The 14,059-nt window shown below is 52.7% G+C and overlaps 1 protein-coding gene across 1 annotated transcript in view; it reads right to left on the bottom strand.

The window, feature by feature from the left end:
• LOC119958846 (membrane-anchored junction protein) overlaps positions 1-13,793 on the bottom strand; it is a 44,289-nt gene extending 30,496 nt beyond the window's left edge. Inside the window, exons 1-4 of the mRNA XM_038787350.1 lie at positions 13,649-13,793; positions 12,240-12,361; positions 7,119-7,164; positions 4,341-4,416 (exon numbers count right to left, since the gene is read on the bottom strand). Of these exons, the coding sequence (XP_038643278.1) occupies positions 4,341-4,416; positions 7,119-7,164; positions 12,240-12,361; positions 13,649-13,714 (310 nt within the window). The 5' untranslated portion in view covers positions 13,715-13,793. The remainder of the gene's footprint in view (positions 1-4,340; positions 4,417-7,118; positions 7,165-12,239; positions 12,362-13,648) is intronic.
• Between the last annotated feature and the right edge of the window lie 266 nt (positions 13,794-14,059).

The raw sequence follows: 14,059 nt of genomic DNA, 5'->3' as shown, positions 1-14,059 counted from the left end.
TAAGATCCCCTCCCCCCCCCCCCCCCCCCCCCCCCTCCCCACATCCTTCTAAATTCCAACGAGTACAGTCCCAGTCTACTCAACCTCTCCTCGTAATCCAACCCCTTCAGCTCTGGGATTAACCTAGTGAATCTCCTCTGCACACCCTCCAGTGCCAGTACGTCCTTTCTCAGGTAAGGAGACCAAAACTGAACACAATACTCCAGGTGTGGCCTCACTAACACCTTATACAATTGCAGCATAACCTCCCTAGTCTTAAACTCCATCCCTCTAGCAATGAAGGACAAAATTCCATTTGCCTTCTTAATCACCTGTTGCACCTGTAAACCAACTTTCTGTGACTCATGCACCAGCACACCCAGGTCTCTCTGCACAGCAGCATGCTGGAGTAAACGACGAGATAATCTACGTTTGTTTTCCTTTTATAAATTTAGAGTACCCAATTCTTTCTATTCCAATTAAGGGGCAATTTACCATGGCCAATCCACCTAACCTGTACATCTTCAAGACCCACGCAGACACGGGGGGGGGGGGGGGGGGGGGGGGGAATGTGCAAACTCCACACGGGCAGTGACCTGGGGCCGGGATCGAACCCGGGTCCTCCGCGCCGCGAGGCAGCAGTGCTAACCGCTGCGCCACCATGCCGCCCCTTAATTTACGTTAATTGGCAGAGGAAAGACGCCCGGAGGATTGGGGGGGGGGGGGGGGGGAGGGGGGGGGGGGGGGGGGTGGTTAGCGCAACCAAGAGGGGACGAAGGAAAGGGGGCAAGGCTTAAGCCGTGCGGAAGCAGAAGAAGGTGTTAATACTGTAGGAGTAACGATATCAAACAGAGTTTGGTAACTGGGGCCTCTGGGGCACAGGAACATTAATTGCTTCACAGCTCCAGGGTCCCAGGTTCAATTCCCGGCTTGGGTAACTGCCCGTGCGGAGTCTGCACATCCTCCCCGTGTCTGCGTGGGTTTCCTCCGGGCGCTCCGGTTTCCTGCCACAGTCCAAAGATGTGCCGGTTAGGTGGATCGGCCGTGCTTAATATTAGTGTCCCACAGTTAGGTGGGGTTTACGGGAATGGGGCGGGTGAGTGGGCCCAGGTGGGGTGCGATTTCAGAGGGTGGGTGCAGACTCGAACCCGCCTCCCATCCATTGACTCCATCTACCACCTCCCGCTGCCAGGGGAAAGCGGGCAGCAGAATCAAAGACCCCCTCCCACCCCGGCTTACTCACTCTTCCAACTTCTTCCATCGGGCAGGAGATACAGAAGTCTGAGAACACGCACGAACAGACGCCAAAACAGCTTCTTCCCCACTGTCACCAGACTCCTAAACATATTTACATAGAATTTACAGTGCAGAAGGAGGCCATTCGGCCCATCGAGTCTGCACCGGCTCTTGGAAAGAGCACCCTACCCAAGGTCAACGCCTCCACCCTATCCCCATAACCCAGTAACCCCACCCAACACTAAGGGCAATATTGGACACTACGGGCAATTTATCATGGCCAATCCACCCAACCTACACACCTTTGGAATGTGGGAGGAAACCAGAGCACCCGGAGGAAACCCACGCACACACGGGGAGGACGTGCAGACTCCGCACAGACAGTGACCCAAGCCGGAATCGAACCTGGGACCCTGGAGCTGTGAAGCGATTGTGCTATCCACAATGCTACCGTGCGGCCCTCTTATGGACTGACCACATTAACCCTACACCCCTGTATGTCGATGTAGTCACATTGTGAACCTTGTGTTGCCCTATTATGTACTTTCTTTTATTTCCTTTCATTTTCATGTACTGAATGATCTGTTGAGCTGCTCGCAGAAAAATACTTTTCACTGTACCTCGGTACACGTGACAATAAACAAATCCAATCCAATGCTGCGATTCCAGGCTTGCCTCTGAATCCTGACGATACGACCATAGTGGGCCAGATCTCGAATAACGATGAGTCCGAATACAGGAGGGAGATAGAGAACCTAGTGGAGTGGTGTAACGACAACAATCTCTCCCTCAATGCCAGCAAAACTAAAGAGCTGGTCATCGACTTCAGGAAGCAAAGTACTGTACATACCCCTGTCAGCATCAACGGGGCCGAGGTGGAGATGGTTAACAGCTTCAAATTCCTAGGGGTGCACATCACCAAAATTCTATCCTGGTCCACTCACGTCGACGCTACCACCAAGAAAGCACAACAGCGCCTATACTTCCTCAGGAAACTAAGGAAATTCGGCATGTCCACATTAACCCTTACCAACTTTTACAGATGCACCATAGAAAGCATCCTATCGGGCTGCATCACAGCCTGGGTATGGCAACTGCTCGGCCCAGGACCGCAAGGAACTTCAGAGAGTCGTGAATACCGCCCGGTCCATCACACGAACCTGCCTCCCATCCATTGATTCCATCTACACCTCCCGCTGCCGGGGGAAAGCAGGCAGCATAATCAAGGATCCCTCCCACCCGGCTTACTCACTCTTCCAACTTCTTCCATCGGGCAGGAGATACAGAAGTCTGAGAACACGGACGGACAGACTCAAAAACAGCTTCTTCCCCACTGTCACCAGACTCCTAAACAACCCTCTTATGGACTGACCTCATTAACACTACACCCATGTATGCTTCATCCAATGCCAATGCTTATGTAGTTACATCGTATACCTTGTGTTGCCCTATTATGTATTCTCATGTATTTTCTTGTATTTTCTTGAATTTTGTTTAATTCCCTTTTCTTCCCATGTACTGAATGATCTGTTGAGCTGCTTGCAGAAAAATACTTTTCACTGTACCTCGGTACACGTGACAATAAACAAACCCAATCCAATCCAATCCAATCCAATCCAATCCAATCCCGGTTGTGTCTTAAACCAGCACCAGACAAATTGTGTTGTCCAGCCCAACAATTTTACTTGCGTAACCCATGGATGGAAACATAGAAGATAGGAGCAGGAGGAGGCCATTTGGCCCTTCGAGCCTGCTCCGCCATTCATCACGATCATGGCTGGTCATCCAACTCAATAGCCTAATCCTGCTTCCTCCCCATAACCCTTGCTCCCAATCGCCTCAAATGCTATATCCAGCCGCCTCAATGTCTGTATTCCTTCTGTACTGTAAATTCTTACATAGACTTTACAGTGCAGAAGGAGGCCATTTGGCCCATCGAGTCTGCACCGGCTCCTGGAAAGTGCACCCTACCCAAGGTTAACACCTCCACCCTATCCCATACCCCAGTAACCCCACCCAGCACTAAGGGCAATTTATCATGGCCAATCCACCTAACCTGCACATCTTTGGACTGTGGGAGGAAACCGGAGCACCCGGAGGAAACCCACGCAGACACGGGGAGGATGTGCAGACTCCGCACAGACAGTAACCCAAGCCGGAATTGAACCTGGGACCCTGGAGCTGTGAAGCGATTGTGCTATCCACAATGCTACCGTGCTGCCCAATTCCATGAATAAATTCAATGTTTTAGCCTCAACCAGTTCCTGTGGCAATGAATTCACCACTCTTTGGGTGAAGAAATGTCTCCTTATCTCTGTCCGGAATGGTTTACCCTGAATCCTCAGGCTGTGACCACTGGTTCTGGACACCCCCACCATCGGGAACATCTTCCCTGCATCTACCCTGGCTAGCCCTGCTAGAATTTTATAGGTCTCTATGAGATCCCCCCCTCATTCGTCTGAACTCCAGCGAAGACAATCCTAACCGACTCAATCTCTCCTCATGCGTCAGTCCCGCCATCCCTGGAATCAGTCTGGTAAACCTTTGCTGCTCTCCCTCCATAGCAAGAACATCCTTCCTCAGAGGAGACCAAAACTGCGCACAATACTCCAGGTGCGGCCTCACCAAGGCCCTGTACAATTGCAGCAACATTGGAGCAAGTTATAGAACATAGAACAGTACAGCACAGAACAGGCCCTTCGGCCCTCAATGTTGTGCCGAACAATGATCACCCTACTCAAACCCACGTATCCACCCTATACCCGTAACCCAACAACCCCCCCCCCCGCTTTACTTTTTAGGACACTACGGGCAATTTAGCATGGCCAATCCACCTAACACGCACATCTTTGGACTGTGGGAGGAAACCGGAGCACCCGGAGGAAACCCACGCACACACAGGGAGGACGTGCAGACTCCGCACAGACAGTGACCCAGCCGGGAATCGAACCTGGGACCCTGGAGCTGTGAAGCATTTATGCTAACCACCATGCTACCGTGCTGCCCTTATTGAGCGTCATCTCTGCGCAAAACCTTAGTGATGTTTCTTCCAATGTCTCGTAAGCGGATGGAAGATCCCTCTTACAACCTGCCCCAGCCGCCGTTGAACAAACTGCAAAGGATACATGGGAAGATGGTGAAGTGCAGCGTGGTGAATGGCTGTAGCCTGTCCAGGTTTCCAAGCACTGCCCGAATAGCATCCTGCAACAGACCAACATTAAAGGCGCTTTAACATTATGCGGTAGCTCCTCAATTGACAGCACCCAGGGATGCTCCCCTTACACATTAATCGTCCTCCCATCTACCTTTGTCATCACGGTCAATCATTTCCGTTGAATAAATTGGATCTGGGGAAGAGGCAGGGGGCTGGATTTGAGAGCAGGGAGAGATCAGCCACGATCTGATTGAATGGCGGAGCAGGCTCGGAGGGCTGAGTGGCCGACCTATGCTCCTAAACGGGCAACGTCGGGGTCGATTAGCTCAGTTAGCTGGATGGCCGGCGGGCGGTTCAGGGTGACACCAAGAGCACGGGCTCCATTCCCCTTCCAGCTGCGGTCCTGCCTGCCCGCTCTGCCCCCTAAGCATGGAAAGCACCCAACGACAGAAACTGCCAAGGGGGTGGCCCAGGATGGAGATAATGAGCCGGGGACCTGCCTCAGGGCAGTGCGCACGTACCACACTATTTAAACAACGGAAGCTCAGCACGCACTCAAAATGCTTTGCTGTAGATTGGCACAGGCGAAGGATTAGGCAAGCTGGAGTGTCCAGGGATGGTGTCAGAGTTTGTCACGATAGGCCCCACAGGGTGAGCACATTGTAAAGCTTCCATTAACATCAACGTGAAATACCTTCTACTAGGCTGCGGTTGACAGCTTCCAGACAGCCAGATATCTGGACTGTTTTATTTCATTTCCTTTCACGCTTGAATGGATCTCAAGTGCCCTGCTCTGAAACCTCCCGCAATGTTTATAAACATCTAGCTATGATTGACAGCTCATGATCACATCAAAGTAGCCATCTTTTGCAGGGACATCTAAAACTCTCTCTCTGACTGTGAAAGTCGATCGGCCGGCAGAAGGATCGCCGCTGGAAAAGGGACTGCAATCTCTCTACCGAACTACAGAACGGGTGAACCGAAGAATGAGCTATTCGCCAGCAGAAGTCAACTGCACTGCGGTCAATCCGTACAGTCACGACGCTCGGCATCTACTCCTCCCAATGCAAGGACTGTTCCCTGCAACCTATTTATATTTACGCACTTAGTCTTACTTCTAAGCCATATGAATGTAGATGCATGTGTTCCGCCACTTCTCCTTACCTTTTTAGCAGTTAATGAACTTACTCAACTGAAGAAAGCCTGGTTCATAAGTTCATAAGGTACAGGAGCAGAATCGGGCCGTTTGGCCCATCGGATCTGCTCCGCCATTCGATAGTGGCTGATCTCATCCAGGCCTTAACTCCGCCGTCCTGCCCGTTCTCCATAACCCTTCAACCGATTACCGATTAAAAATCTGTCTAACTCCCCCTTAAATTTACTCACTGTCCCAGCATCCACCACACTCTGGGGTAGCGAATTCCACGGATCCGCGACCCTTTGGGAGAAGTAGTTTCTCCTCAAATCTGCTTTAAATTTGCTCCCTCTTACCCTCAGACTATGACCTCTCGCTCTAGAATGCCCCACAAGAGGAAGCCTCCGCTCCACGTCTATGTCAAATTGGCTCCTTTTTAAACATAACCGTTGGGTCTGGAATAAGTATCCAAGGGAAAGGGAATCTTGGTAGATTTAACCTTTGATGTTACCAGCGGAGGGTGGGTTGAATAAAGACAACCCCCCCTCCCGGTTGTGAACAATTCTGGGGGGTGCCCCAGCTGGAAGGGTGATGAATCGAGGGGTCCAGCCTCGATCAATAACCTTTTGGGGAGCCTCGCCTGAGGCAGCTCATAACATTATATGATGCAGTCCCAAACACAAGGACACGATCAGTCTCCCGCTGGGGGCTGCTGGTGCCTGCAGAGGGGCAGAGGGGCCGACGCATCACACAAACTTGCCACCCCCACATTGATTCAATCTACACCTCCCGCTGCCTCAGGAAGGCAGACAGCTTTATCAGGGACCCCTCCCACCCCAGGCATCGCCTTCTTCCAGACCCTTCCATCAGGCAGAAGGTACAGAAGTCTGAAGACCTGCACATCCAGACATAGGAACAGCTTCTTCCCCACGGCTACCAGACTCCTCAACGACTCCCCCTCGGACTGATCTGTTCCCTGTACGAACACTATTCACGACGCCCTATGCTGCTCTTGCCTCGTGTATTTGCTTCGTTTGGCCCCTTGTTCCGGACAGTCACCAATCACTGTTCTGTCGATGTACCATTTGTCAATGCTCTCTGTTGATTATTCTTGTGTGTACTATGTACGTACCGTGTACGTTCCTCGGCCGCAGGACAGTACTTTACACTGTACTTCAGTACACATGACAATAAATCAAATCAAATCAAATGCACCCGCTCAACACGGTCATCATATCCCTCTGAAGGAAAGTTCATCAGGTCAGTCGGGTCAAATGGACAAAGTCACTCTTTGGTAACAAGCCCCCCCCCCCCCCCCCCCCCCCCCCCCCCCACCCCCCGCCCCCGCCGGCCCTTGTGATTGGTCAGTGTGGCAGGATTCCGGCTTCTGTCCCAAATTCCAGTGCATCTGCGACTGGGCTCAAATTTGGCCCTCCGGAAAGTACGCGATTTCTGGGCCAAAGTCTGTGAACGTCAGCGCGTCCGTGGGATCGCCCCTCGCGGCCCCCCCCCCCCCCTGTTCTGGCACGCCACACATCTGAGGTCTGGCCCTGAAGTCAAACATCTTTCTCCTCCGATTTCGAGTGCCTGAAGTATTGGCACATTCACTCCTACCTCCAATTCCTGCCTCACTCGTTCTCTGTCGATGCCCAAGTCTTCCCTGCGAGAAACGAAAAAACAAGAGGAAGGTGTCAGCGGGGAAAGCGCGCCAGTCCCAGCAGTTCCCCACAACTGTCTGAACGGCGAGGGGCGCAGAGCTGCCGAGCGCCGGGGCAAGGGAAGCAATTTGTCACATCCAACTGCGCGCTTCGTGTGTCGGCACCACCAATGTGTCGAGACCGTCAATTCACGCGACACGTGGTTTAGAAGCGAACAGTGGTTTTAATCGTCTTACAACAGAGCCTGCCTGTGACGAGATGAACTCCAGATGAACTGGCAGGCAGGCTCTCAGCATCAACCTTTATACTTCCGGTTAGGGGGAGGAGCCATGGGCGAAGCCAAGGGTGGAGGCCAGTACAAACTCCCGTAAACTCCCAGGACATCGCCCCCTAGTGGCAGAGCAGCGCAACTGCTCGTGAACCGAGCTTACAGAGACATAGTGCAACATGTGTAATACAGTGTGAATTACGCTACTGTGATTCACCACATTCTATTTCAGCAACATGTTGGCAGGACACAATTTAAAAAAGGCATGGTCAAACTGAATTTAAATATTGAGGTGCTCTTTTAAAATTAATTTACGGGATGTGGGCGTCGCTGGTTAGACCCAGCTTTTATTGTCCATCTCTAGTTGCCCTTCAGAAGGTGGTGGTGAGCTGCCTTCTTGACCCCGCTGCAGTCCTTGCGGTGTAGGTACACCCACTGTGCTGTTAGGGAGGGCGATCCAGGATGTTGCCCCAGCGACAGCGAAGGAACGGCCGAGATGTTTCCCAGTCAGGGTGGTGAGTGAGTTGGAGGGGAACCTCCAGGCGGTGGGGTTCCCAGGTATCTGCTGCTCCTGTCCTTCTAGATGGGGGCGGTCGTGGGTTTGGAAGGTGCTGCCTAAGGAACCTTGGTAATTAATGCAGTGCATCTTTTCGATGGTACACACGGCTGCCGCTGTGCGTCGGGGGGGTGGAGGGAGTGAATGTCGGTGGTTAGCGTGTCGATCAAGCGGGGCTGCTTTGTCCTGGATGGTGTCGAGCTTCTCGAGTGTTGTTGGGAGCCGCGCTCATCCAGGCGAGTGGAGAGTCCCTCACACTCCTGACTTGTGCCTTGTAGATGGTGCAACTGGCTTTGGGCGGGTCAGGAGGTGCTTCATCATACAAGAGCGATTCAGATAGCCCACTCATTCGACCGGCAACACTTGCAAATTAACCAGCTTGCATTTAATAATAATAATCTTTATTGTCACAAGTAGGCTTACATTTTTTTTTTAAATTTAGAGCACCCAATTCATTTTTTCCAATTAAGTGGCAATTTAGCGTGGCCAATCCACCTCCCCTGCACATCTTTGGGTTGTGGGGGCGAAACCCACGCAGACACGGGGAGAATGTGCAAACTCCGCACGGACAGTGACCCAGAGCCGGGATGGAACCTGGGACCTCGGCGCCATGGGGCATCAGGGCTAACCCACTGCGCCACCGTGTTGCCACACAAGTAGGCTTACATTAACACTGCAAAAGGGCAGCACGGTGGCGCAGTGGGTTAGCTCTGCTGCCTCACGGCGCTGAGGTCCCAGGTTCGATCCCGGCTCTGGGTCGCTGTCCGTGTGGAGTTTGCCCATTCTCCCTGTGTCTGCGTGGGTTTCACCCCACAACCCAAAGATGTGCAGGCTAGGTGGATTGGCCACGCTAAATTATCCCCTTAATTGGAAAAAATGAATTGGGTACTCTAAATTTATTTTTAAAAAACATTAACACTGCAATGAAGTTACTATGAAAAGCCCCTAGTCGCCACATTCTGGCGCCTGTTCGGATACACGAGGGAGAATTTGAAGAGAATGACAGTTCAAGGCCAGACAAAATAAATTTGACGGTAAGGATTAAAGGAGCACGGTAGCATTGTGGATAGCACAAATGCTTCACAGCTCCAGGGTCCCAGGTTCGATTCCGGCTTGGGTCACTGTCTGTGCGGAGTCTGCACGTTCTCCCCGTGTGTGTGTGGGTTTCCTCCGGGTGCTCCGGTTTCCTCCCACAGTCCAAAGATGTGCAGGTTAGGTGGATTGGCCATGTTAAATTGACCCTTAGTGTCCAAAATTGCCCTTAGTGTTGGGTGGGGTTACTGGGTTATGGGGATAGGGTGGAGGTGTTGATCTTGGGTAGGGTGCTCTTTCCAAGAGCCGGTGCAGACTCGATGGGCCGAATGGCCTCCTTCTGCACTGTAAATTCTATGACTTGTAGCAGTTGCCAAAGTTCTTACCCGACTCAAATGAGTATCAACTGGCCTTTTAATTATTTTTTTTTTAATGCAAATCTCGCTACAGAGTGAAGCCAAATTAATAAAATATTGTTCACTGCTGGACTCTAACTCTAAAAGACAGAAATGTTAGGTGGTCCTCGCCACAGAAAGCATCGCCCAGATCCAGCCCACGGCTGCAGATGCTGTTCCCTTGCCGCCACGGCTCCCGCTTTGCAGTACCATCTGTTTTTCAAGCCTTCCTTTGCAAAACATCCATTCTTAGGAGCGGAGTCAGGCCCGAGGCAGAGGTTTGTGTCGGGTGAGGAAAGTGGAAGCACAGTGGTTAGTCTAGGCTTGGATCGCTGTCTGTGCGGGTTCGATTCCAACCTCGGCTGACTGTGTGGAGTCTGCACGTTCTCCCCGTGTCTGCGTGGGTTTCCTCCAGGTGCTCCGGTTTCCTCCCACAGTCCAAAGATGTGCGGGTTAGGTGGATTGGCCGTGATAAATTGCCCCGTAGTGCCCAGGAGTTGCGGAGATAGGGTGGAGGTGTGGCCTTTGGCGGGGTGCTCTTTCAGGGCCGTGTAGACTTGATGGGCCCAATGTCCTCCTTCTGCACTGTAAATTCTATGATACTGTAATACTCTATGATACTTTTAGCACCTTTGATTTGGGTGGGGGGGGCGAGGGGGGGGGCTCAGAAAGTGAAACGGTTGACGGGCGGCTTCAGGTGAATGGCAACCGGTTAAAGAGGCGCCTCAGTGACCTCTTCAACCCACGCCCTCCCCATTTCTTCATCTCATGCTTCCCAAATCTCCCTACCCTTTCTCCATACTGAATCAGTATATATCCCGTTTCCTCTGCTGTTTAGCACACTGGGCTAACTCACTGGCTTTGAAAGCAGACCAAGGCAGGCCAGCAGCGCGGGTTCGATTCCCGTAACGGCCTCCCCGAACAGGCGCCGGAATGTGGCGACTAGGGGCTTTTCACAGCAACTTCATTTGAAGCCTACTCGTGACAATAAGCCATTTTCATTTCATTTCATTCCTGGACGTCCACAGCTGAAGAGTGCTGTAGAATGGAAAAGTTGCTGTTATAAAACCCGTAAGAGGGGTTTGATGAGAGGATAGATGCTGAGAGGATGTGCCCCCCCCCCCCCCCCCCCCCCCCCGCGGCCGAAGGCTCTGGATCTAGGTGGAGGGGGGGGCGGTCACCGTCTCAGGATACGGGGTCAGCCATTTTGGAATGAGATGGTTGGGGGGGGGGGGGGGATTTTAAATCAGAGGGTTGTGTATCTTTACGAATCCCCACCCGCAGAGAGTTGCGCATGCTCAGTCGCTGAGTAGAGTCAAGACCGAGATCAATAGTCGCTAAGGGAGTGAGGATAGGGCGGGATAGCGGTGCCGATGGTAGAGGATCGGCCGCGGTCTTATCAACCCCTCCTTGTCCCACACTCCTGGCTGCAAACGTGCGTTCTCCTTGGGCAGACGACTGAGGGCATAAAGTCTGAAGCACTTTTACTGTAGATTTGACTTTGTCACCAGCCAAAATGACCCACCGTTTGTTATAAACCTGCTGCATACCAATCGTTATTGGAGACAAAATAAGTTTATTAATTCCCCGTTAATAATAATCGCTTATTGTCACGAGTAGGCTTCAATGAGGTTACTGTGAAAAGCCCCCAGGCGCCACATTCCGGCGCCTGTTCGGGGGAGGCTGGTACGGGGAATTGAACCCGCGCTGCTGGCCTTGTTCCGCATTACAAGCCAGCTGTTTAGCCCACGGTGCTAAACCAGCCCCCGAGTGGAGTTGTCCTGAGGAAGAATTATTACTTTTGAAGTGGGGTCCCTGTTGTTTTCCGGGCAACCTGCACACAGCATGATCCCAAAAGCTGCCAGGGCGTCTGTTTCTGGCCAGGTTGGTTGAGGGATAAATATTTGGTTCCAGGTCTTCAGAGGAGAACTTCCCCCTCCTCTTCCGATAGTGGCCGTGGGACCTTGTACATCCCTCTCAGAGGGAAGATGGTGCTTTGGGTTAGCACCTGAAAGATTGCTCCTCAGATGGTGCAACGTTCCCTCAATACTGGTGCCAGGAGTGTTGGCCTGGATACGGGGCTCAAGACCCTGGAGCGGGACTTGAACCCATGGCGCCCCAGCTCCGAGGAGAGAATGATGCTGACCTAGCCAAGCTGGCGAATCCAATTGGCACAGAGGTTGATGTGTATTCAGCTACACCAACCTACATTTATTTAATGCAATAATAATCTTTACTTGTGTCACAAGACGGCTTACAGTAACACTGCGAGCCACAGAAAAGCAACACGAGGGCAGATTGCCCAAACTTTGGTCAAAGACGCATGTTTTAGGGCAGCACGGTGGCGCAGCGGGTTAGCCCTGCAGCCTCACGGCACCGAGGTCCCAGGTTCGATCCCGGCTCTGGGTCACTGTCCGTATGGAGTTTGCACATTCTCCCCGTGTTTGCGTGGGTTTCGCCCCCTCAACTCAAAAGATGTGCAGGGTTAGGCGGATTGGCCACGCTAAATTGTCCCCTTAATTGGCAAAAATGAATTGGGTACTCGAAATTTATTTTTTTTAAATAACGATTAAAATCGGCAATTCCCAAGAGGCAGCAGTTAGATGAGCGCAAGTATCTGTTCGGTGAACGGGAGTTAGTGAGAGGCCGCAGATAGGAGAGCTTCGGATGATCCCGGGTTGACTGTTGGGATGTTGGGCAGGAGCGATTTGGTGGATTCAGTTATAGAGATGATAACGGATCCTCCGCCAATCCGCCAGGCAATCAACCGGTTGAACATTTGAGCCAGTTGGCCATGAAGAAGTTTCGGCTAAGCCCTGAACTTACCGAATGTGGTGGCTGTAACGCATTTTCAGTTTGTAGACAGTCCTCCCAGCGTGGACAAACCTGGTCTCGGGCAATGGATAGGTGAACGATTTCAGAGGCATTGGGAACGCCGCTGGGGGAACCTACGGGAACAAAGCAAGAGTCAACCTTCGGGAAGTACGCCAAGGGCTTTAGAGGAATTTGGCTGGAATGCTGCCGGGGATGAGGGGACTTAAATTAACGTGGAGAGACTGGAGAAGCTGGAATTGATCGCCTTAGAGCAGAAACGGCTAAGGGGAGATTTAATGGGGGCGTTTGAAATGAGAAAGGGTTTTGATGGGAATAGATAACGGGAAAGTGTTTCTTGTGGCAGGAGGGTTGGTAACAGGGCACAAATTTGTCGTTATTAACAGACATGAATAACAGAGATGAATAAGAAGGATTTCCATTTCCGCAGTGCTTTTCACAGCCACGGGAATTCTGGAAGTTCCTCGAGGCCAATGAAGTACTTTGTGAAGTGCAGTTACGGTTGAATCATAGGGAACGCAGCAGCCAATTTGCGCACAGCAAACTCCCACTTAAGGCAGAGTGACAATGGACGGATAATCTGTTTTTGCTGATTGAGGGACAGCTTTTAATAATAATAATAATCGCTTATTGTCACGAGTAGGCTTCAATGAAGTTACTGTGAAAAGCCCCTAGTCACCACATTCCGGCGCCTGTTCGGGGAGGCTGGTACGGGAAATCGAACCGTGCTGCTGGCCTTGTTCTGCATTACAAGCCAGCTGGTTTAGCCCACTGTGTTAATGGCCCAGGGGCAATGCGGAGATCTCCCCCCACCCCACCCCCCAGTCAGTCTTCCGATAGCGGCTGCGGGTTTCACCCGGGAGGGTGAGATGGAGATCCTACAGATGCTGCCAGACCCGCTGAGATTTTCCACATCCGGCGCCTGTTCGGGGAGGCGGATGACTGCACAATGTTCAGCACCCGCGCTGCTGGCCTTGTTCTGCATTACAAGCCAGCTGTTTAGCCCAGTATTGCTAAACCATCCTCAGCCCTCTTTCGTGGGAGATGGGAGGACTCCCGTTTTGACCGTCTCATCGGAATGTCGACACGGCCGAGAGCGGCGCACACCCTCGGTGCTGGGGCGAGTCGGCCTCAGAGTGGGGCCCAAACCCGGAGGAGGAGGGGGGGATTCAGGAGGTGAGGGAGAGGGCGGCGCCGGCGGAAGGGGATTGCAATGGCGGCACTCGGAGGTGAGGTAGATAAATGCTTGAAGGAGGTGAGTCAGCATGGATTGGAGGGGGGGGAGAAGGAGGGGAATGGGAATTCATCGCAGAGGGCTAGTATGGGGACAATGGACCGAATGGGCTCCTGTGCCTGGCTGGCATTGACCCCCCAGTCAGGGCTCGGCTCCCACAGGGAAATACCGCAGGGTGAACAGGGCAGCCGGCACTCTGCCCCTTTATGGGTCCTGACTGCTGGAAAATCCCCATTGCCCGCCGGCCGCCATTTTAAACCTTTCCCGCCTTTTTTCTGCCGGAAGACAACTGGGCACGTGACCCTGCCAGCCCCGCCCCCCCACACATCCGGGTCTCCCAGTGCCCCGCCCACAGCCATGTGGGAGCCGTCAGACCCGCCCCCACACACATCCGGGTCTCCCAGAACCCCGCCCGCAGCCAGGTGGGAGCCGTCAGCCCCGCCTCCCCACACACACATCCGGGTATCCCAGAACCCCGCCCAGAGCCAGATGGGAACCGTCAGCCCCGCCCCCCACACATCTATCCGGGAATCCCAGAACCCCGCCCACAGTCACGTGGGATACCAGGAGGGGCTTGGTC

This window comes from Scyliorhinus canicula, chromosome 31 (assembly GCF_902713615.1).
Source record: "Scyliorhinus canicula chromosome 31, sScyCan1.1, whole genome shotgun sequence".
Classification (NCBI taxonomy): Eukaryota; Metazoa; Chordata; class Chondrichthyes; order Carcharhiniformes; family Scyliorhinidae; genus Scyliorhinus; species Scyliorhinus canicula.
This window is presented reverse-complemented; position numbering and strand designations above follow the sequence as displayed.